Raw genomic sequence first — 24,013 nt, 5'->3', positions numbered from 1 at the left:
GTTCTCCCTGAAGCTCAAACGTGTTGCGTAACACAAGAATGAACCTCATTGGTTCTCCCTGAAGCTCAAACGTGCTGCGTAACACGAGAATGAACCTCATTGGTTCTCGCAGAAGCTCAAACACGCTGCGTAACACGAGAATGAGTAGTTTAAGTATTTTAAATTTTGGATGAAGAATCCCTTTATTCTTAGTCAGTTTGTCAAGGTCACGGTTACTTCTCATTAAAAATGAGATGTCTACAGAAACAATTAATTATTGATTTGATCAACAGCTCTGATGAGCACCTCGCCTCCTTGTTTGGTCCATCTCTGCAAAATTCAATCGTAACCAATTTACCCATTTCCACAGACCAACTCAAGTTAAACTCCCAGTTTACAACCAAAATTCCAATTTAACAGCCAATAATAATATCATGAAAATGCCATAATATGGGTTAGGTTGACCATTAATGTGAACATCAGTCTAAAACGATTTCTCTCATTGCGATCATTTGAAGTAAATTGACCTTGTTTCTCTAAATAAAGAAAACTTTCAATGAAACTGATTTAAGGTAAAAACTGGAAGAAAAAAATGTATCCTTATAGTTGAGTAACAAAAATCTGAGGATTTTAAACTAAAACAATAGTAGATGCATTACCATGCATATAATCAAGAGCAAAATAAGTTAAGACATTTACTCAGAAAACAAAGCAGGAAAGGAAAAGATCTTTAAAACTGTATCTGTCTGATCTCTGCAGTGCATCTGAATTTGCCTGCAATAATCTCAATAATTAATATTTTTCTTTCCCACTGACGTTACCAGCCTCCTCCAACTCATCGTTTAATTAAGACCATTTCAAATGCCGACTAACGAAAACGAAGCTCCGTTATGGTTCTGGGTTGTGTCACGTAAGTGTGGGAGGGCTGTGATTATTTTCTCTCCCTTAATCAGGCCAAATTTAACCAAGAGTGTTTTAACAGAGGAGAAAATGCCTGCACTTGAGAAGTTTTACGTCCTGGACAATCTAATGCTGAGATTTAAAGGACGCGCTTTCATCACAGATATGTGACTGACACCTGTTACCAATGTAAATCTGAAGATTACGCGCGTTCAAATGTATAGGCACGGGCGCTTAAAAACACAAATCTCCACGCATGCATGCATGGTCTGTGATTTGTTTGCTTTGTCTAGATTTGAGAGTTATTAATAGTGACACCTGCCTCTCCAATACGTGTATCTGACCATTACGCACACCATTACGATTCATGCACGAGCGCGTACGAGCACGAGTTGTGATGTCTTTACTAAGTTTGTTGGAATTGTAACAGGTTTTAAACAGTTTTAGGTGACCAGCACACGCTCTCGTCCCTATCCTGACACGTTTCCAGCACACATTACGCACATGTTTAGAAGCATGCATGAGAACTTAAACGCAAAACAGACTTATCTTCACGCAGGCCTGAGTTTAGACGTTGTTTGGATGTTCTATTTAAGCACTGGAAGAGAGTCGCGCGCGCGCGAAACCGTTTGGAGACTCCGCGCTGCATGCGCTCTTACCCGGGCGGCTCTAGAGGAGTACGGGTCCTCGAACAGGTTCCAGATGACCGGCTGCCACTTCCTCCACCTGCTGACGGTGCCGTCTGCGGACACCACATCCTCGATGCCCAGTCGCTTGCCGTACTCGTCGTCCTCGTCGTTGTCCACGTTCATCTCGAACACATCCAGCGCCTCTTCAGCATCCCGGTGCTGTCGGTAGGTCATCCAGCAGCACGGCTCCACGTCCGTCTCATCGATGCCCCAGAAGGACAGCTCCTCCTCGAACAGCGGTCCGCACACGTCCGCCGGGCAGTGCAGCTTCCCGGTCCGGTAGTAGTTGAGCACGTAGGCGAAGACACCCGGGTGCCGGTCGAAGAAGTACTCGTTGCTGCGCGCGTTGTACTCGATGAACCCCGGGACTTGTTGCAGCTGGTCCAAAACCGACTCGAGGTCCGACTCGGAGGCGAGCAGGGCCAGACGCGTGCCCGGCAGGGTCTTCAACGTGGTCCGGTAAGTTTCGTGCCTCGTGCCCCCGACGTTGAGGATTACCCTCTCGTGCTCGTCGAACTTGCCCATCTCTCAGAGTGAGACATGACGCGAGGGGAGTAACGTTACTCTACGATGCTGTGGCGATGCTTGAGTACTCCAATAGTTCACGAACAGCCTCATTGAACTGAAGTGTCGAACCGAAGGCTTCGCTTTATTCCTGGCGCGCGAGAGGAGAACTCACTCACGCTCCCGAGCGCGTCTCTGAGGGGAATGAGCGCGCGCCTCCGACCAGCCCTGAGCGCGCAGACAGGTGAAAGACACGGCGCGAGAGCTCTTCCTTCTATCGACCTATCATCACCTGAGAGCAACAATCGCTCTCTCTCTCTCTCTCTCTCTCTCTCTCTCTCTCTCTCTCTCTCAAGGACACACCCTTTCTCTTCAGTGGCATTCGGCATAAATATAGCCTATTCATATAAATATGATGTCATATGATGGTTGTCACACCAGCTCGAGATGTTCAAATTAGATTCTGGATATTTTTAACACTTTACAAGCTTGAATGAGTTCATCTTACTTTACCGCATTTATTGTCACATACAAATGTATTCAATTAAAGTTTACATGTACTTCTACTGACGGAATATTTTAATAAAATACATTTTCTTCATGTAAGCAACAAAGTAACCTTAACTATTTGTTTACCATAAAAATCGGTGAACGCGTGTCGTGAACATTAGGGGCATTGAATATACTATTAAAAAAATAGATGTACTCTAAGTGAGTAATACTGTAAAGTAGAAGCATCCATTTAACAATTTAAAGGTGGATGGTGTTTTCTAAAGTGTGCAAAACAGAGTTTCCGTTCTCTAGGGCAGAGAGCGAATCACCGCTGGACTGAGCCTAATGGAGTGATTCATCATCTCTGACTCACATGCACTCATTACAGTATCCACTGGTCTTTCCCACAAACAGAAAATAGCCACTGATTCTCTCACAAGCGGGAGCTGTGTCCTACCGGTTGAAGATCTGAAAGTTTGTACATTCAAACCCCAAAATTATTTAATGGCGGATAGATGGATGGATGGATAGATGGATGGTTGGGTGGATGGATGGATGGATGGATGGATGGATGGTCGGGTGGATGGATGGATGGATGGATGGATGGATGGATGGATGGATGGTCGGGTGGATGGATGGATGGATGGATGGATGGATGGATGGTCGGGTGGATGGATGGATGGATGGATGGATGGATGGATGGATGGATGGATGGTCGGGTGGATGGGTGGATGGATGGATGGACGGATGGTCGGGTGGATGGATGGTCGGGTGGATGGATGGATGGTCGGGTGGATGGATGGATGGATGGTCGTATGGATGGATGGTCGGGTGGATGGATAGATAGGCAGGTGGAAGGATGGGCGGATGAATGGAAGGATGGATGGTCGGGTGGATGGATGGATGGATGGATGGTCGGGTGGAAGAATGGATGGAAGGTTGGGCGGATGGAAGGATGGGAGAATGGATGGGAGACTGGATGGGTGGGCAAGACAGACGAATGGACGGACGGACGGACGAAGGGATGGATGGGCTTTAAAAAGTTAAATGGATTTAACTTTTCTTTACTATTTATTCTTTCATTTATTTTTATATTTATTTATGCATTCATTTATTTTTATATTTATTTCTCACATGCATTTATTTCCATATTTATTTATTACTTTTCCATGTGCAACATGGAAATAAGAGAGACTCTAATTTATTTATTTATTTATTTATTTATCATTCATTTCCGCAGGTTTTGGGCCTCCATATACTGCTGGTTTTTGGCCTTAGTTTCAAAACTGCTTCTCATCTTTCAATTTCTACGAAAACATTCACACTGTGTGTAAAAACAGACCGGCTTCAGCTGTGCCACAAACCCCAGAGCAAAGAAAGCAGCAGTCACACTGAGAAGAACATGTTTGCATGTCTAAAGACACATGCATTCCCACACACCAGCGTCTTAATCCTGTTTGCAAATACAGAATTAAAAATAGTATCAAGACTGGTTTGACATTGATAATTCATAAAGCCACAGGGAGGCTGAAATCTTAAAACTACCTTAATCCCACATTTCTTTGCAACTTCAGAAGTCATATACAACACTGCTTCATTTTTTTTCCCTCTAATGCATAACAGAGCTAAAATTAACGTGTCGTGAGCTGGTTTGGCAACACAAACAAATGTGGAAGCTTCCTCTGAGAATAAAACTGAACTGAACACTTTCCCTATGGACATTTTATATTTTGTGCATAGTTTATATAGGTCTTGGAACTGGGTACTGAACCTGAAATAAACAGGAAAGAAAGTGTTGCTCGGCTTATAAAACACTACAAATAATGAGTAGTTTCACTGTACAGTCCACAGCAAAATGATACCAAGGTGCATAAGCTTTTCTTTTCAGACGTCCACAAACGCATCATATTTTGGTCACTGATGCACCACTCGGTTTTAGCACAGAGCTCACATATCCCAAACTGACCTTGATTTAGCTGTAGGTTAGTCATGCGATACATCCTCCTACTACTGTCTGTGGCTATTTTAGACTAAGGTCTAGATCTCGATGATCGCGGGTCTGTTCTGATGGCTTCTGGATAAAAGGAAAAAACAATGATGCACAATTTTGTTCATTTTAGACCGAAGAATTTTTAAATGTTTCATTTCATCGGAATTATACGAAACTTGCTATTTAAAACCACACAAAACAATATGAACATGATTGGAAAAGGTCAAACTCATTATCTTCAGGTCAAAAACGACCAGCATAGGAAATGAATGAGAAATCTGAAGATATAGAGCATTTTTGGGGGGTACAATAAAAATAAATAAAAAATCAGCGCAGATGAAGTACCTAATAAAAGAAATGATGTCTGAAAATACTATTATAAACAATATAGACGCACTCCCTGGCCATTTCAGAACTGCCGCTCACTGGATATTTTCTCTTTTTCGGATCATCCTCTGTAATCCCTAAAGATGATTGTGTGTGAAAATCCCAGTAGATCAGCAGTTTCTGAAATACTCAGACCAGCCCGTTTGTCACCAACAACCATGCCATGTTCAGTCACTTAAATCAGCTTTCTTCCTCATTCTGATGCTCAGTTTGAACTTTAGCAGAACGTCTTGACCGTGTCTATACCTACATGCATTAAGTTGCTGCCATGTGATTGGCTGATTAGATATATTTGCATTAACAAGCAGCTGAAAGGTGGCCAATGTATATATATACTGTATATATGTGTGTGTGTGTGTGTGTGTGTGTGTGTACTACGCATGTCCCTTCATCCCACCAGATGGCAATACCTAAATATTAAAAAATAAAACATTAAAGAATAAATATTATTGGAACAAAACACATTAGTCTACATTTATTTTATTGATTTAAAAAATATGTTGTTCTCTGGTGTTTATTATTGCACTTTGCATTACATTTCTGGGTTTATTAGTCTCTAAATTAACAGCTTGTGTTCTTTTATTTTTCTGCAGAAACAGTTTTAGGTCTTCTTTCATATTCACTCCATGTTTTTAGACACACCTGTTCATCTGCTGGTTAATGCAAGTATCTAATCCATTGTTGACTTTTATACAATAAAGAACGTTGATACAAAGTTTGCTCACCATTCTGTCTCCTGAAGCAAACCCAGCTGAGAAATTAATAATTCTAGCAACAATCACATATCAGGAGAGATCTTCTAATGAAAAACCGTCTCGGGTCTCATTAAACTCCCCATATTAATTAAAAGTCTATTCCCAGAAAGAGACAGGACCAGGTACGAGGGCAAATGTGGTTAGCACATCCCATTAGGTGTGTAAACGCATTGATTAAGGTCAGAGGTGGACGAAGTACACAACTTCCTTACTTGAGTGAAAGTATAGATACTACTGGTCAAATATTACTCTGTTACAAGTAAAAGTTGTAAAGAACTATTTTTACTTAAGTAAAAGTACAGAAGTACTCGTTTTTAAAAGTACTTAAGTATCAGAAGTAAAAAGTAAATGTCAATGCATTGTTTTATTATTGTTGCATTGTTGTATGTAATACTTAAAGCACCGTATGCCTCTGAATCTATGCCTGCATACCTACCCTCATATCAATATCAAATTTATTTCTAGAACACAGTTCCAGTAGTGGGATTGAATGTGAGATTGAATAAGTGCACTCAATAACGTCCACAATGGTTTCGGACACCCAAATGGCTGTTCCCTCAAATATTGCCCTATTTAAACTTTTTGGGCTTTTAGAATATGTTAGCCTTACTGTTATCTATAAGCTAGTGTGCTCCAAAAAAGTGACAAAATTCGCATTTAGAAAACCACACCCAACATTGAAAATGAAAATCAGGTTTATGTCAGAATCCAATCAGATTGACGTTGATCTCCAACGTTGGACAGACGTTGTATTGTGGTTGAAAATGAAAATCGGGTTGACGTCAGAAACCAACATCAGTCGGGTTCTGACGTCAACCCGACTTTTATTTTCAATCAACATCCAACGTCAATCTGACGTCGGGTTTTGATGTCAATCAGATGCAGGGTTCTGACGTCAACCTGACTTTCATTTCCAACCAAAATGCAACCCCTGCAACCAAAATCATCCACTGACTGATGTTACTTTCTACTCAAGGACCTTGACAGAATTGTAGTGGAGTAAAAAGTACGATATTTGTCTTTCAAATGTAGTGAAGTTAAAGTAAAAAGTTTCCAGAAAAAATTATACTCAAGTAAAGTACAGATACTCAAAAAGTGTACTTAAGTACAGGACTCAAGTAAATGTACTTTGTTACTGTCCACCTCTGATTAAGGTTGATGGGAGAGAAGCGGCTCTAATTGATGAAAGCAGATTATTCTGGGACGTCCATCAGCCCCTGTGGACTCAGTCTGGAAGGTGAAATCTCACAGCATTTATCCCTCTCTCTGTCTTTAATTCTCATGAATTCAACATGTCATGTTTGAGCTGCCAGCCAGACTTAAATGAAAACACAACATTAAACAAGTTATAAATTACTAGTGTTTAGGGGTTAGATTCGCTGGGTCTGGAAAGAGAGGGAAATGATTTGATGTATTACACTGTAGTGTCCTCTGTTGCTCGCACGAGGAACTGCATTCTTCAGGAGTAGTTCGTGGTTTGATGTTATGCACACACACTACAGAAAGATATTTGTTCTTACAGTAACTAAGAAGTTTAGATGCCTTTAAAGCTCATTTTATGCTAATGCTATTCCTAGTTAGCACCTAGACTAGTTGGCTATCACTTTTTATCATACAAGTTCAAGTCTGGTTCACTTTGCAACGTATTCTGGACAAGACCCGCCCACTTAGACAGGAAGAGACCGTCTTAATGACACATGAAGCGGCCAATCACAGTTCAGTACACAGACTGGGTTGCAGTCTATTGTTAAAAAAACAACAACAAAAAATAAAACCTGGAATCAAAGCAAGTGGTTTTCATCTAATATCCAAGCATTTGATGAAGAAAACCTTTAGAAATATATTCTTAAATGAGACTTCCTTAATAGTGCTCATTGTAAACATGCCAGATATTGCATAAAAACTATTGTGTGCAAAATGCATCACAGGATCAATGAATGGCTGAATAATATGGATTGATGTTGTTTATGCCAAAGTCTGACCCATACCATCTACATGTAAAAACAGATATTGAGTTACATCAGACCAGGTGACAAGACAGTTTGCTGGTCTTACCTGACATTAATGAGAAGATCTCAGCTGCTGAACTCCATCCCTGTTACACCTCGCTGTTTTCTCACACCATCGGCTATGAACTCTAGAGACCGCGGTGTGAGAAGATCCCAGAAGATCAGTGGTTCAAACTCAGAGCACAGAGCCATATTTTTTAACAACTGAACATCTTACTTTCATGCATCAACCTGATTGGCTGATTTGATACTCGCATTAATGAGCAGATAAACAGGTGTGTCTAAACACATGGAGTGCATATGGAAGAAGACAAAACTGTTACTACATAAAAAATAAAAGGATAAAAGCTGATCAGACTAATAAACCCCCCCCCAAAAAAAATATAAAGTGCCATAATAAACACCAGCACAACACATGTTATATTTGGAGTTTATTTAAGGCTTTCAACAGTTGCTTATATCAATCAGCATAACACATACACAGCAAAAACAATAATGAGCACAGGGAGTGCGGTGTCTTATTGCATGCCATTCACATCCGATGATCTCCAGATGCTAAATCACATCATTCAAAGTCCATGCAACAAAATTATGAAAATAATTTTCTAAAAGGACCAGTTGCATGTTTTGTAAACGTTCAGCACTACTTTGGAACTTTCATATTTTTTCCCTAAGAAAGATTATTCGTTATCCTCAACAACAGCAAAAAAGAGTGGCAAAATTATGAAAACATTATAAAAAGGGAAATCTGTAACTAAGATATATGTAACTTAACCACGTATGAAACATCTAATCTAGTAGTGTATGATCACATTTAGTGTTTGGTATTTGATTCAAGCTTTAAAAAAGAAAGCTCAAAGCTGTAAAGTTGCTCAGCAAAAAAAATAACAGCTCAGATTTAATAACTCTTTTAGAAAACGTCTCGTTTGCAGTCCTCACGCCTGAAAGCTTCAGAACACATGATTGTCATACCAAAAACATGCAGCTGTGTAAAACCTCCACAGGCCATGGAAAACATGCAAATGAAACAGGAACACATCACTGGCTGCCTTGGATACGCCGCAGTGGTTTGACCTGACCTCACCCAATCACAGAGGGAGATGAAGCGAATGCAGGTGCGTACTGACATATACATGACTGAAGATACAGCAAACACTTGCCAACAAGTTAAAAGGAAACATTCATATTCACACTGTAAAAAATATTTTCATGATTTGTTATCACAACTTTTAATCTTTTGTCAAATCAACTTAGATAATTAATGTGGTTCAGATAACATATATTTTGAAGTTCTAATTTTCTAAACTTAAAAATGTAAGTTACCTGGTTGCCTTAAAATTTTGAGTTCATTGAAATTAAAAAATTGAGTTAATGCAACAAAGAGATTGGTTTAATAAATAGAAACTCAAAATATATGTTATCTTAACAACATTATCTAAGTTGATTTGACAAAAGATTATGGTTTAATAAATAGAACTTCAAAATATATGTTATCTGAACCACATTAATTATCTAAGTTGTTTTGACAAAAGATTAAAAGTTAAGATAACAAATCATGAAAATATTTTTTTACAGTGCACACACCTTCATTACATTAGCCTGCATTAAATTACTGCTAACTATTGTAATGATTTTAGAAATGCTGACTATAGATTCCTATATAGTTTTTTGGCTATTGGCTGACATTTTTTGCCCCGCCCACACGGCCTTGATGATGTCAGCTAAAGGAAAGTCACTTCAGAGGCTGAGCAGATTATGAAGACAAACATCTGGAATAACATTTATGAATCATTTACAGACTAAAAACATGTACACTAATGTTCAAAAGTGTTTTTTTTTAAATGTGAAATATTATTACAATATAAAATAACTGTTTTCTGTGTGAATATATTTTAAAATGAAATAAATTTTTCAATATGATGATTTGATGCTCAAGAAACATTTATTATTATTAGTGTTGAAAACAGTTGAGCTGCTTTATATTTTTGTGAAAACCGTTATGCACTACTAGTCATAAGTTTAGGGTAATTATTTTAAAATATTAGTTAAACTTTTTTTTCTTTTTTTTTTTACAAATTTAAAAAATACTTTTATTCAGCAAGGACACATTAAATCGACAGTAAATGCCTTTATATTGTTACAAAATATTTACATTTAAAATAAATGCTGTTCTTTAGAACTTTCTAGCCATCAAAAGAATCCTGAAGAAAATGTATCACAGTTTCCACAAAAATATGAAGCAGCACAACGGTTTTCAACATTGATAATAATCAGAAATGTTTCCTGAGCATCCAATCATCATATTAGAATGATTTCTGAAGGATCATGTGACACTGAAGACTGGAGTAATGATGCTGAAAATTCAGCTTTGATCACAGGAATAAATTACATTTAACAACATATTCAGATAGAAAACAGCTGTTATAAATTGTAACAATAATTCACAACATTACTGTTTTTACTGTAACAAATAAAACCAGCCTTGGCTTTAAAATGGTAGTGTATTAAGAAAGTAAACAGGGTGCATTTTGATTCATGTCGAGGATAAATGCAGTGAAATATGTAGATGTAGACGTCGAACCAATGAGTAGCGTTCGCTTCATCATGAGGAATTCAATAAATAAATATATAAATAGATTTCTGTTTGATTATCGTCACAGTTACTCGAGCCTGTTGCGTCTTCGCAATCCTCCAGTCAGATCTTCTGGAAGTTTCTGAGTGACGTTGACGTCGTCTAGGCTGATGTCGCCCGAGTCCTCGAGGGAGGGCGTACTAGAGTCACTCTCACTACCCACGTCTTCCTCTCCCGCTGCGCGTTTGCTCTCCTCATCCTCATCCTCATCTTCCTCTACTTCAGGATCAGGTCTGAGCGCTCGGTGATCGAGAGGCTGCGCTTCATCGTGTGTTTGTGATTCCAGACGAGTTTCTGGAAGAGCTTCGGCTGAAGTCAAAGTCTCGATGAGTCTGTCTAGATTGCGTTCACATGTCGGCTCTAAAAGAAATAAAGTGCTTTGCATCACAACCATCATATAATGAAATCCATCCAGTGGTCTTTTATTAATCTCCTTATATGTTTCCCCCCGTCTCAAATCAAGCCGTTCGATCGTGTGACGTCACAAAATCGACGCCCCTCCCACAATTGTTGATTGACAGCAGCGTTTCAACACAGACCCGCCCTGAGCGAGCTGTCATCATCATAGTGCGCGCGGACATTGTTGATACGCTGGAGCAGAATGGCGTCTAAGCGATTGTGGTGTTCTGTTCTTGGGTGTAATAAGGAACACAGCAGTCATGTTGATGTTCCTAAATCCGTACAGCTGAAGACGCAGTGGCTGAGTTTGTTTTCGAAGGGAATATTCCCCACGATCAACGTCAATGCTTTCATGTTTGCACGAATTATTTCACCAAACTGCTTTACAAACGAGGTCAGTGCTGGTTTTGCTAAGAAGCTGCTCCTGAAAAAAGGATCAGTACCAACTATTCGTGTTCCTGCTGCACCTCCAGAAGAAGTGAGTGAGTGTAACGTTTTATTAAGCTTTATATTAATCTTTATATTAATCTTTACAAATCGCTAGCACGCTTCACGATGAATGCAGCTATTTTTACACTCAGGTACATTACGGCATGTTTTCTATGTACAACGTTCTCAATATAATTTATAATCCCACGTTTATAATGAACGACGCGTTATAGTTATTGTGTTACAAACGGTGTACGCACAGAAAAGAGGGGCGGGGTGAGCAAAGCTCATTATCATTTAAAGACACATGCACTGAAACGGCGTGCTGAAAACAGAGCTGTTTTTGACCAGGTAAAATGAGTGTTTTCTTACAATACTAATGAGAATTTTTAATTAAAGTGTATTACAAACTTTTAATTTAGACCCAAAAGAATCATAATAACTTGTACAAAAATGGCATTATATGACCCTTTAAATGTGTATATTTAGATGTCTTGTACAGCACTTTGGTCAGTCTCGTGGCAGTGTTTAAATGTGCTTTATAAATTAACTAAACTTGAAACTTAAGATTGCAACATGCACATAATCACATATTTAACATGATTTAAATACACATCATGATCTTCACTGCTCAACTCGGCTGACAGGAATGGCAGCATAACCTACAGTTGGGCGTTTATTTGTTTATCCCAATAATTTGCTTACGGTATATATTATTTTCAAAGACCTGCTTCATTGATTACGGTCGTCTGCATTAGTTATGCATAACTAGAATTTGCATTTGCACTATACATTGAGATATAGTAGCACTTACTAACTGACATGAATGTAAACCTACATGTAAAAGATTTACACATGCGTCCAATTAAGACTTTTTTTTAAATGGTGCAAAATGCCAGAACAATTTGATTTATAAATTTTATAAATAATGTATAAATACAGATCAATAGAATCCCATTCCCAGTACTGTAATGCAAAAACAGATTTACTAATTAAAATTAAGATAAAAATGTATAAACAATAGATACATTTATTGCATAAGAATTTGAGTAGCTGATTTAAACAAAAAAATATTTAAATAAAACATAACATTACAAAAAGCAAAACATTTTGAACTCAAATTGTCATTTTTTTAATCAGATGCATTATGTTATCGAGTTTAAGTGTTAAATAATTCCTTCATTAATTTATCAGCTCATTTGGTCCTGTGAATTTTTAATACATTTAACTGTATGTGACACTTGCTGTGTTACATGCAATATTGTTGACCAGTAGTGAGACATTTAACATGTTGGCGTTGTCCTGTGAAACGCACGTGTGTGTGTGTATGTTAATTGTATGGGTTTGTACACGGGAGCAGACGTGTTTACCTTCTATCCTGATGTTTGGAAACTCCATGCCTCTCTTCTTCATTAGCTGGCGAATGCACTGCAGCTGCGACATTATCTCGTTCTTCTGCTCCATGGCAACAGACTTCACACTGCAGCACAACAGAACGAATAAACAGCAGGTGGAAAAACAGGCCCACACGGATGAAACCGAACGACCAACCGGTCGCTATGAGCGTGCAAGCACGTTTGCATTTGAATGCCGCAAACCCCGCTCTGTTTGTTTTTACATAACCAAAAACAAATGTCTGCGAATGTGGTTTAACCAAGTACATTCTTCCAGGACTCCATATATCACATTTATTTAAAACGAAGGGGTTTTAACATGGGTTAGCTAGAGCTGCGCGATTACCGATACATTGAGAATAACCATTTTTCTGCTTAAGTTAGAGATCACGTTTCTTCCAAAATTCTGAATTGAAAACTAAACAAAATAACATGTAATTTACTAGAGGTTCTGTGAAAATGTTCATTGCTGAAGTCTATTTAAACATATTTTAAATGAAAAATTTGAAACTGATTCAATGACTCACTCATAGACTTGTTTCATTACTGGATAAATCAGTGTTTTTGAACAAATCTCTTGAATGAATAATTCAATGACAAATACATTATTTAAGGGGTGGTTGATTATGATTTCAATTTTCTAACTTTAGTTAGTGTGTAATGTTGCTGTTTGAGCATAAACAACATCTGCAAAGTTACAACGCTCAAAGTTCAGAGCAAAGGGAGATATTTGCTTTTAAAGAAATCGCTTTTTAAGGACTACAACAAACGGCTGGTAGAGACTACACCACATTCCTCCCGGGTTAGTGACATCACTAACACTAAAATTTACATAAACCCCGCCCCCTGAACACAATTTATAGATTATCAAGACAGAATATGCTAATCAATGACTAGAAAATAACCACATAAGCTACATAAATTCATCAACTAAACATTCAGAAATGTCCTGTTGCTTCTACATGTTGTCACTTCTTCTAAAAGTTGAAATTTGCATGTCTGTGTGAGTACAAGATGTTGAAGCTCCGCCTCCTGTGCCGGGAGCAGCAGCTCATTTGCATTTAAAAGAACAGACACAAAACGGTGCGTTTTTGCTCACCCTCAAAAAGTGACCATTTTAACATGTTATATAAAAATATCTGTGGGGTATTTTGAGCTAAAACTTCACACACACACCATGGCAATATCAGAGACTTATTTTACATCATGTAAAAAGGGCATCATACCACCCCTTTAAGTCACTTGTCGCCACCTACTGGTGTAACGATGTAATTGATACAATCTTTATTTGAAGTTTCAAGCTACTTTCAAAAGGCGATTTACTCAATTTTGCTCGCTTTTGTAGACAGTGTTTATATCAGAACTATAAACTTTTATCCCAGCACTTCTGTGACAATTTGAATTATTGTAACACAGAAATAATGATACTGCGTGGTTGAAAAGACTGCAACTGCTCTCTCCGCCAACACAGATCTGAATCAGTGTGATCATGTTCACTTTCACAATAAATAACTCTCACCAGTTTGTAAGCGGGTCCAGCTGGGTCAGTATGGAGTTGAGCATCTTCTCGGTCTGAGCCAACCTCTGCTCCAGCTCATTCAGCTGATTCTCTGGAAATAAATGGTATATATGAGTACATGAAATAAATGGTGAGATATTAGAAACGCAAAATTCAGCATTTTCATTCATGCACACAGACCCGTCTCCTCTGACTTCTTCACTCCTCGAGCCGCTTTGGCTTTTTGTGCTTCAGAATCACTCGCAGACTTTATCTGCAAACACAAAAACACAAACCCATGTTGCTTTGGCCTCTATAACGAAGCCTATTTTTAGGACCATTCATTTTTTATGCATTGTGCCATCATTTCCTTGACCTTTCATGAATGCAGAAGAAACATTACTGTATTCTGCATAACAACAACAGAAAAGTCATCACCTTTAGAAACTTATAAGCGGCAAAGAGCCCGACTCCGATGGCGTAGATGGGCATGAGAGTGAAGACGTAGCCCTTATTGTTGCTGTTGGATTTGTATTTGTCGCTTTTCATCTCCTGCTCCATGAGTTTCTTCATCTGATGCATGTTCTCCACACTCTGGGACATCTGAGGCGCTGCGTTCTTGTGGAACTGCTGCTGACTTTTCACGCTACCAGGACCCACACCGGAACCAGGACCTGCAGAACAACACACAGACCCACAATCCCCAAAATATACATCAGATTCTCCAGGGAGACAATCTACAAACTACTGTGAACATGAAAATGATATCTAAATGATTGCTTGGTGCACAACACCAAAATATAAATGATAAAATAAGTTTCTCAAGTGCATGTTATGTTTCCAGAATGAATGCAAACATGTAATATTTGCATATAATTTTAGCATCTTTAAAAGCAAATATGCATAAAAGCAAATTAAACTTTTAATTAAAACAAATTTGAACTTGAAAATGATTTTAAACATTAGGATTTGATAACTGGGACAAAATATAAATATCTAAAAATAAAATATAAGTCACTCAAATGTATTTTGTGGTTTTAAAGTACATTTAGATATTAGTTTAGCACGTTTCAAAGTAAATACGGATAAATGCAAATGGCAGCTTCCTCTGCACTTTTACTAAAATAATTTTGAACATGAAAATGACATTAAACATTAGGATTTTTGAGAACTGGAACGAAACATAAATATCTAAAAATGAAACTCAAATGTGTTTTAAGGCACAGGATGCATGTAAACATGCTTAATTCACATATAAATATGTAAAATATCAATGAAAGCAGATATGGATAAAAGCAAAATGATAGCTTGCTCTGCACTTTTCACTAAAAATTATTTTGAATTTAATAATGATAATAAACATTGTGATTTGTTTGCTGGGTGCACGAGACAAAATATAAATACCTAAAAATAAAAGTTAAACAAATGTATTTTATCGTTCTCGAGTACAGAATGTACGTAAACATTTATAACATATTTAGATACAATTTTAAGCATGTATGAATGCAAATATGGACAAATGACCGCTTCATCTGCACTTAATTTTTAACATGAAAATGATATTAGATATCGACTAAATGAAATAAAATATAGATACAATAACAAGAAACATTTTTTTTTTGGAGTAAACTAAGGGTGTTAATACAAACTTCACAAACCAGAGACGTAGTAAAAATTTGCAGCAAATCAGCAAAGACCGTCAAAAGGCCACAATAAAGAGAGTAAACAAACACAGGTGTGCTCGTGCGCGCACCTCTCCTGCTGATCCGCGGGTCGAAGGACTGAGCGTCTCTGGCGCTGCCGCTGAACATGCGAGGAAACAACACGAACACCAGCAGCACTGCGGTGAACGCCATAACGAGCTGCTGCGAGGACGACAACACCATCTCTGAATGGGAACTACTGATCAATTACGTACACGAGAATACTGATCCACCAATCCCCACACTGTTGACAGATCTCTTCTTCTGTTTGTGTGTGAGTGTGTAACGAGAGAAAAAGCGCCAGAGTGCCACCACTGACCTCTACGGGACTGGCGTGAAATTACAGCTTTACTCGGCGTTAGAATCTGATTACCACCTCCATAAAACTTGCTCTGATATTCCAAGTATCCCGTGTCTCTCTGATATCATGTGAAGAGAATGAAACACACACACACTCATACACACACTGTGTTTTCATGTTTTATGGGGACTCTCCATAGACATGATGATTTTTATACTGTACAAACTGTATATTCTCTAAATATTATAGTATATTCCTAAACCTATCTTATTAATAATTCACGCAAAAAACTTGATTCACACATGCGTAGACAATTTCACATCCATGAAACCAAATACACATGCACAAAAATACTTTATAAAGATTTATATTTTAGGGCTGTCAAACGATTAATCGTATCCAAAATAAAAGTTTGTTTTTACATAATACATGTGTGTGTACGGTGTATAATTATATTCTATATATAAATACACACACATGCATGTATATATTTAAGAAATATTTGCATGTATATACTGTGTATATATATATTTATATTATATATAATTTATATTATATATAAATAACACATTTTCTTAAATATATATATATGCATGTGTGTGTATTTATATATAGAATATAATTATACACCGTACACACACATGTATTATGTAAAAACAAACTTTTATTTTGGATGCGATTAATCGCGATTAATTGTTTGACAGCCCTAATTTTAAGATATTGTTTTATTTTTATTGTAATGTATTGTATTATTGTATTTATTTTTGGTGAGCTTGTGCAAATTGTAGCCTCTTTTTCCTATTTGTAGTGGAGATGAGTGGTACCCGGTGGGGTCTTCTGCTGTTGTAGCCTATCCGCCTCAAGGTTGTGCGTGTTGTGGCTTCACAAATGCTTTGCTGCATTCCTCAGTTGTAACGAGTGGTTATTTCAGTCAAAGTTGCTCTTCTATCAGCTTGAATCAGTCGGCCCATTCTCCTCTGACCTCTAGCATCAACAAGGCATTTTCGCCCACAGGACTGCCGCATACTGGATGTTTTTCCCTTTTCACACCATTCTTTGTAAACCCTAGAAATGGTTGTGCATGAAAATCCCAGTAACTGAGCAGATTGTGAAATACTCAGACCGGCCCGTCTGGCACCAACAACCATGCCACGCTCAGAATTGCTTAAATCACCTTTCTTTCCCATTCTGACATTCAGTTTGGAGTTCAGGAGATTGTCTTGACCAGGACCACACCCCTAAATGCATTGAAGCAACTGCCATGTGATTGGTTGATTAGATAATTGCATTAATGAGAAATTGAACATGTGTTCCTAATAATCCTTTAGGTGAGTGTATTTTCAAACACTTCTAGACAGCTTTATAAAAATAAAAATCAATTAGCATTTAATCATAGCTGCAAACATCATTACAACATTATAATCACCTTTTTGTTCATTTTTTTTTTCTTTCTGCTAACATATATTGCCATTTTTGCCTTGCCTATAATAAAATTGATCAATATGCATTAATATTGTCTTCTTCTGGTATATTTAAAACCAAAAATGAAAACTGGTACAGTACATTTTTCATCAAAACAGACGAAAATATTCTTCAACAAATCAAATAAAGGCTTAAGTCTTGAGCCAGGGGCGGACTGGGACCAAAAAGTGGCCCTGGACTTTCTGGCCCACAGCAGCCCACCACATCCCACATCGTAACACACTGGCTCATTAATGTGCGGAATAATATTTAAGCATAAAAATATAACACAATACAAAATAAATGCTATTTAAACATTTATTTTAAGTAACACAACATATATTATGTCATATTAGTAAAACAAAGGGAAACAAACAGAAAAACATTAAGACATACAACATTATTAATATAAAACTATCAAGACAGCAAATTGGCTAGTCAGGGGGTGTCATCTTGGTGCAGTGTAAGATACACTACTCAGCAGAGTAGGCTGCACCACTCAGCTGTAACTCCTGAATCCAGATTGAAACTATTTTGCATTAACATGAATCCTCATGGCATACTATTAGGCTATCATGTGACATTAAACTGATGCTTTTTTTTTAAAGCATAACTTTTCAGCTCCACCTTTTCTTTTTTTCCACCTTTTCATCCATGGACAATTATTTGTAATTATCTGCTCAGAGAAATTCGCTGTAACGGATCAATCTCTCTCTCTCTCTCTCTGTAAATGAGACATGAAAGGGGGCGTATTTCAAGATACGCAATGGAGTTGACCAAACTAATTAACAGGGAGGGAGGACAATACACTCACATGCACACAAAAGGGATGCGGCCGACAAGGAGTGTGTTTTGTGTGCATGTGAGTGTATTGTCCTCCCTCCCTGTTAATTAGTTTGGTCAACTCCATTGCGTATCTTGAAATACCCCCGATTCATCTCATCCATTTGCGTAGAAAAATATTTGTGTACTGGGTGGCCCGGCCCACATTGGCCAGTGGCCCACCAGGAAAAGTCCCTGTGCTCCAGATGGCCAGTCCGCCCCTGTCTTGAGCAGTACACAAACACATGAAAAACAGTTTCTCTTTGAGAACAAAAAGGGCACTTTTGACTTTTTTAAAATAGAAATAAAAGATTCTTCACTGTAAATCTCCAATTCGTTTTGTTAATGGTGGCTTGTAAAGTGCCCTCCACTCTGGTTTTACATCTTCATCAACTTCAAAAATGGTGCGCCAAGGCGAATCAACTCTTTCATGTAAACCTTTTTTGTTGAAAACTTTTACACAAGCATTGTACATTTCCCCCCCCCCCAACTTCATATAAATCCATATCTGATACATTTTCCAAAAAAACTCCCGAATATTCCCCTACATTTGGGGACAAAAAACACTTTGGAAAAGCATCTTTATCATTAGGCACAAGTTTCTCAGCAAAACAATTTTCAAGCATGTTCAACTCCTTTACTATTCGAACTGATTTAATACCTAATGAGGCACATTTTTAAAACAGGGACCAGTCACATTAATTAAACGCCCCAGTGTTACGATCTTGGATTTAATAAAAGCACCATGTATCTGAAATATCCAGACGAACACCGTAAATCATGGGTTCTTCTAGTAACCAAAAAAGGGAATCTGTACTCTCAGTTCTTTTCACTTTAAAAAGGTCCTATATTTTAAACAGATTTCTATAAAAAACAGGAAGCTTCGATGTGTTGATTCTTTTTGGACCCATCAAAAATAAATGTTTACTTAAACATCAACGGATTTAAGTATAGCACGGGCCACTGATTTCCAAGCCAAGTTCTCTGAACTGGTAAGCAATCGTTGTATGAATTGTAGCCGAAAGGCCGCAGTCCTGCTTTGCACATGTATAAGTCCTTGACCCCCTTCTTCTTTTTTTAAATACAGAATGTTGTGTGGTATCCAGTGTAACTTGTCCCCAAAAAAAGTCCAATAAAACAGACTGGATTTTTCCAAGTAAATAAGCGGGTGGATCAATGCAAGCCATCCGGTGCCACCAAATTATTAATAACCAAAGTACATCCTCTGTATTATAAATTTGGTACAAGCCATTTCCATTTTTCAAGTCGGCTCTAAAGCTTTTCAACAGTTCCCATCCAATTTATTTTTAGCTACTGTTTCATTATCTAAATATACTCCCAGATATCTCAAACCATCTCTTGTCCAACATAAACCCTCCGGAAGATTTGGTGGTGCTCTAATTTTCCACTCTCCCGTCAAAACTGCCCCATTTTTATTCCAATTAATTCTTGCAGAAGAAATTAAACCAAAATCCTTTAATGTCTTTAGTAATGACTCTACATCATTTTGTTTATTAATCATTATAATTACATCATCTGCATACGCAGACAGACACAAAGAAGTCTTAGAGAGGCGAAGGCAAAACCAAAACTACAAACAAAAACTACCCCGTGGGGGAAACAAGAGAGATCTCAGGCGGGAACAGGGAACAGGGAACAGGGAACAGGGAACAGGGAACAGGGAACAGGGAACAGGGAACAGGGAACAGGGAACAGGGAACAGGGAACAGGGAACAGGGAACACGAGGGAAACATGGACAACAAACCAGCACAGGACTGCAAACACAGGGAGACTAAATAGGGAGCAAACAAAAGAGGGTAATGAACAAAGCAGGTGGGGAAGATAAATCAATTATCAGGTAACGAGATGGGAGGGGCTAGACAATTGACAGACGAGCACATGGCACAAGGAATACAAGACAAGCCATGTGCTCACAATAAACCAAACTAAACAAACACAGGACAAACTGGGAATGTCAGAGCTCTGTCACCAACCAGAATATAACCCAGACAGAAGTGCCAGAACCCTGACAGTATGTCCTTGTATATTACCTGACAAAAGTTAATGTGATTGATGTATGACCGAGACTGAGAGTCTCCATTTGAGGGTCTAATATGATTAAATAAGATAGGCAAATCTAAACAATGTGTTAGTTATGGCTAAGATGTATCTTAATTTAGCCTCGGGAAAACAACTTTGGTGTAGGAACAACTATAAAGAATGAAAGATTCCCCCCACTTGCTGTCACATTCTGCAGGCACTTTGTAATGACTGTATGACTGCTGACCTTTCCTTACAAGGGAATAAATAATCTTTAAAGACAATTGATGTTTGTCTCTTATTCAGTATTAGAAAATTGTTTGCCACCACAAGTTACATGGAGATTAGGGTTAGGATAGTTGACAGAAAATTTCCTCTGATATAAAATTAGTTTGATCCTTGCTATAAAAAAAACAATGTGACAGAAGAAAATTAACAATAAAACTATGAATAAGATAAAGAAAAGCTTCTAAAGCTTCAGGCGAGCACATGACTGTTTATGGTTTGGGTTACAGTGGATTAAATGCAATGAATATCTGGAAGACACTGAACAAAGTAACTTGCTGGTATATACTGTATGGAAGTAGGCATTGAATTAGGGCCATGGACCTTTGGTGATTTAGCAAGTAAAGGCACAATTAAAGGAACAAAGGTGAACAAAGGTGAACAAAGAAAGTAGAATTGGAAACAGCTGGGTATTTCTAGTATCGTATATATGGTCATAACGTAGTGAAATAAATACGAATGACACAAAGCAAGTGGTTGAGACATGGGAGAAAGCTAGAGACAGAAATCTTGCTTTGAAGATGACAAAATGTTCAAACCAGAGTGAGAACTGGTTACAGTTGCTAAAAGCTATTTATAGTATAGCAAAAGAATGCACATCACAATAAGTTATCTAAAAAAAGGGGGGGGGGAGAATGTGGTTAAATATGTAGTATTATGAGCTGTTTCCTGAAGGGGGAGACAAAAGGAGTAATTATTTAACAGCAGGAGTATACCGTAATTGATGCGTCATTAAACCCCCAACACCTAGAAGCCCAGAGCTGACTACACCTCTGACTCAAAGCATGATTATTGTATTTTATACTTTTAATAATGAAGTTTTTTTACCTTTACATTTGTGTTTATTATAAAAAGAAAAGTAACCAATTCAAAGAAATTAAAACTGATTACAAAAACTGCCTACTGAGGGTGCAAAATAATCGAAACATTGAGAAAATCGCCTTTAAAGTTGTGCATTTATGTTCGCGATTGTGCTGCATTCACTAAAAAGAAAAATCGATTATTTTTGACTGTCAAAATGCCGGCGGACACAGCTTCAGTGAGTTGTTCAAAATCTTTTTTTTTAGTAAACTCTGTGCACATAAACAATGTTCTCAATGCTGGAGTTCATGTGTAGAGCCCCTGGTGATACTTCCAACACAGTTCATGACGTGTTGAACCTTAAGTATAAATAGAGTATTTTAAAAATGCCATCATGATGCTATCATAGACGTGCACCAAGCGCATTCAAAAGGCAATCTGCAACTTGACTCCAAGAATGGTTTGAATCTGCCTATGCGAGTATAACAGGTCCCCCAGGCCAGTTGATCCACAAAGAATTTGGGTTAGTGCTCCTGTTATCTCATCATCGCTGTTATCTCAGTTGAGCGTTGATGTAGTCTGCGATTTCAGAATAATTTGCTGGCTGCAATGGAAGAGGGCAGAACAGGTTTAATTGCGGTCAGATCAGTTGGTTTGATTACAAAATCTCCACCAGTACGCACGAAAGGGAAAACAGCATTCTCAATAGGAAATAACTTCTGAATAATTTTGAGACTGCAGAACTATTTCAATTTCTTTTGTTTAATTTGTTCATTGCAAACAGCTGACATTAAATTTTGCCAATAAACTGGGAGTTGCATAGCCTAATTTTTATTACAACTTTACTCACAACGCAACTAGATAATTTTTGGTTCAATTATCTACAGTGTTCTGCAATGACCTACCAAGTACTGGGAGAACCAAGTACCAGATTGCTGCTCAGTTGATTCTGTTCCATACAGGAAAACAGAGGATATATAATATTGTTACAAAAATACAGGATGTCCTCATTTGACTCTGTTATAGCTCTGACTCCTCGTTCATAGTTTAAGTGCCTAAACTCACTTAAAACAATTGCTGGAAATAAGCCCGGTCTCACACAGAAACGAAACTAAAAATCACAAGCAGGGGGAACAGTCCAGGCATAGTCCAGGCATAGGTCAAATATCAAACGTGCAATCCAAAAAACACAAAACAAGAGCAGACAAGAACAGAACACTGAAGTGGCATGATAAATACAAGGACTCCGTGACACATACTAAAACAGAAAGGGTTATATACACAGGGAAATGACAATGCTAATGGGGAATTGGCTGATGTGCAATTGTGCAATGATTAATGACAAGGGACAGCTGAGTGCAATGATGAGACAAGGATCGTGGGGAATGTAGTTCAAAATGTGACAGACACCGTGAGGAAGGAGGACATCTAGTGGTGACCCAGGGAACACAAACCAGACACTGTGACACATTTATATTCATTTTAAACAAAACAAAGCACTTTTATGATTTATTTTCTCACAAAATCTGTTGCTCCCATCAATGTTCAATTAAAAAAAAAAACATTTCTGCAGTCATACACTATTGTGAAAAGCACATTTTCTTAAGGTGTGCCTTTAGCCTCGTTGTACCCTATACTGGCATGTGAAACAACAAATTTACTGACACAGAAAGCTAGAAAGAATTGTTATCAGTGGAAAATTGCAGAGACAGTAAGTTGAGCTGTATGAGGCCATTTTATCTCTCAATGCACACTTCATTAAAGGTTTCAGAGAGAAATACTGTTATTTTACATTTGAATTAATATATTTTACTATCATTTCATGGTTTTTGTTTGACAGCCATTTTACAATTTTAATTTATTTTTTTACAGTGTACAACACTTAATTTATGGATTTTTCCTAGATTATTACTATCCATCACCTTCAATAAAGTGACCGCATTAAAAGTTCTACAGAGAAACACTGTTACTTTACAAATTTTTTCGAGTTTATTACCATCAAACACCTTCAATAAAGTGTTAACACATGCTCAAGATTGTAAATTAACCATTTACTTTGGAAGACAACGTGAAAAGTCTGTAAAAATACTGTATAAAACTGAAATTTTAATAATTCATTTTTTGAAGAAATACAGTACAAATTTTAAATTAAATACACTTAAAGGAACACGCTGACTTTTTGGAACTTTAACTTATTCGCCATATCCCCCAGAGTTAGATGAGTCAAGTCAAGTTATCTTCATTTATATAGCGCTTTTAACAATGTAGATTGTTTCAAAGCAGCTTTACAGAGATGAACGTATAATTTATGGTAACAGAGATTGTTTTGACTTTATAGCGGTTCTTTAGTAAAGTTATTTTCCAGCTAAGGTTAGTTATGATTAAATCGTTTCCATCGCAACAATCATTTGTTATTAAATTAGGGGCCGCTTAGACGACACAATTCTCTCTACATAGACTTTAAACGCGAACCTGTGAGAAACGCTGATGGCGTTCACATGCGCATTAAGAATTGGTTATATAGTTATGTGCGTTTGAATAT

The 24,013-nt window shown here is 37.6% G+C and overlaps 3 protein-coding genes across 7 annotated transcripts in view; all 3 read right to left on the bottom strand.

The window, feature by feature from the left end:
• The window catches only part of kcnc2 (potassium voltage-gated channel, Shaw-related subfamily, member 2), a 65,470-nt gene extending 63,059 nt beyond the window's left edge, over positions 1–2,411 (bottom strand). Inside the window, exon 1 of one of the 3 annotated variants that reach the window (XM_081363609.1) lies at positions 1,539–2,411. In XM_081363609.1, coding sequence (XP_081219735.1) covers positions 1,539–2,093 — 555 coding nt within the window. In that variant the 5' untranslated portion in view covers positions 2,094–2,411. The remainder of the gene's footprint in view (positions 1–1,538) is intronic. The other 2 variants (XM_081363610.1, XM_081363608.1) reach the window with 2 other exon arrangements.
• A 5,720-nt stretch (positions 2,412–8,131) lies between these two features.
• LOC308689742 (uncharacterized protein) overlaps positions 8,132–24,013 on the bottom strand; it is a 30,819-nt gene continuing 14,937 nt past the window's right edge. For 2 of the 3 annotated variants that reach the window (XM_081363630.1, XM_081363628.1), the window contains exons 2-6: positions 14,496–14,731; positions 14,259–14,331; positions 14,079–14,169; positions 12,536–12,645; positions 8,138–10,697 (exon numbers count right to left, since the gene is read on the bottom strand). In XM_081363630.1, the coding sequence (XP_081219756.1) occupies positions 10,366–10,697; positions 12,536–12,645; positions 14,079–14,169; positions 14,259–14,331; positions 14,496–14,731 (842 nt within the window). In that variant the 3' untranslated portion in view covers positions 8,138–10,365. Of the gene's footprint in view, positions 10,698–12,535; positions 12,646–14,078; positions 14,170–14,258; positions 14,332–14,495; positions 14,732–15,810; positions 16,155–24,013 lie in introns of those variants that run through there. The other variant, XM_081363629.1, reaches the window with a different exon arrangement.
• Positions 19,823–24,013, bottom strand: part of LOC308689745 (uncharacterized protein) — an 84,159-nt gene continuing 79,968 nt past the window's right edge. Inside the window, exon 5 of the mRNA XM_081363633.1 lies at positions 19,823–22,075. Coding sequence (XP_081219759.1) covers positions 22,030–22,075 — 46 coding nt within the window. The 3' untranslated portion in view covers positions 19,823–22,029. The remainder of the gene's footprint in view (positions 22,076–24,013) is intronic.

The sequence above is a fragment of the Scardinius erythrophthalmus genome, assembly GCF_964197995.2.
Source record: "Scardinius erythrophthalmus genome assembly, chromosome: 4".
Classification (NCBI taxonomy): Eukaryota; Metazoa; Chordata; class Actinopteri; order Cypriniformes; family Leuciscidae; genus Scardinius; species Scardinius erythrophthalmus.
This window is presented reverse-complemented; position numbering and strand designations above follow the sequence as displayed.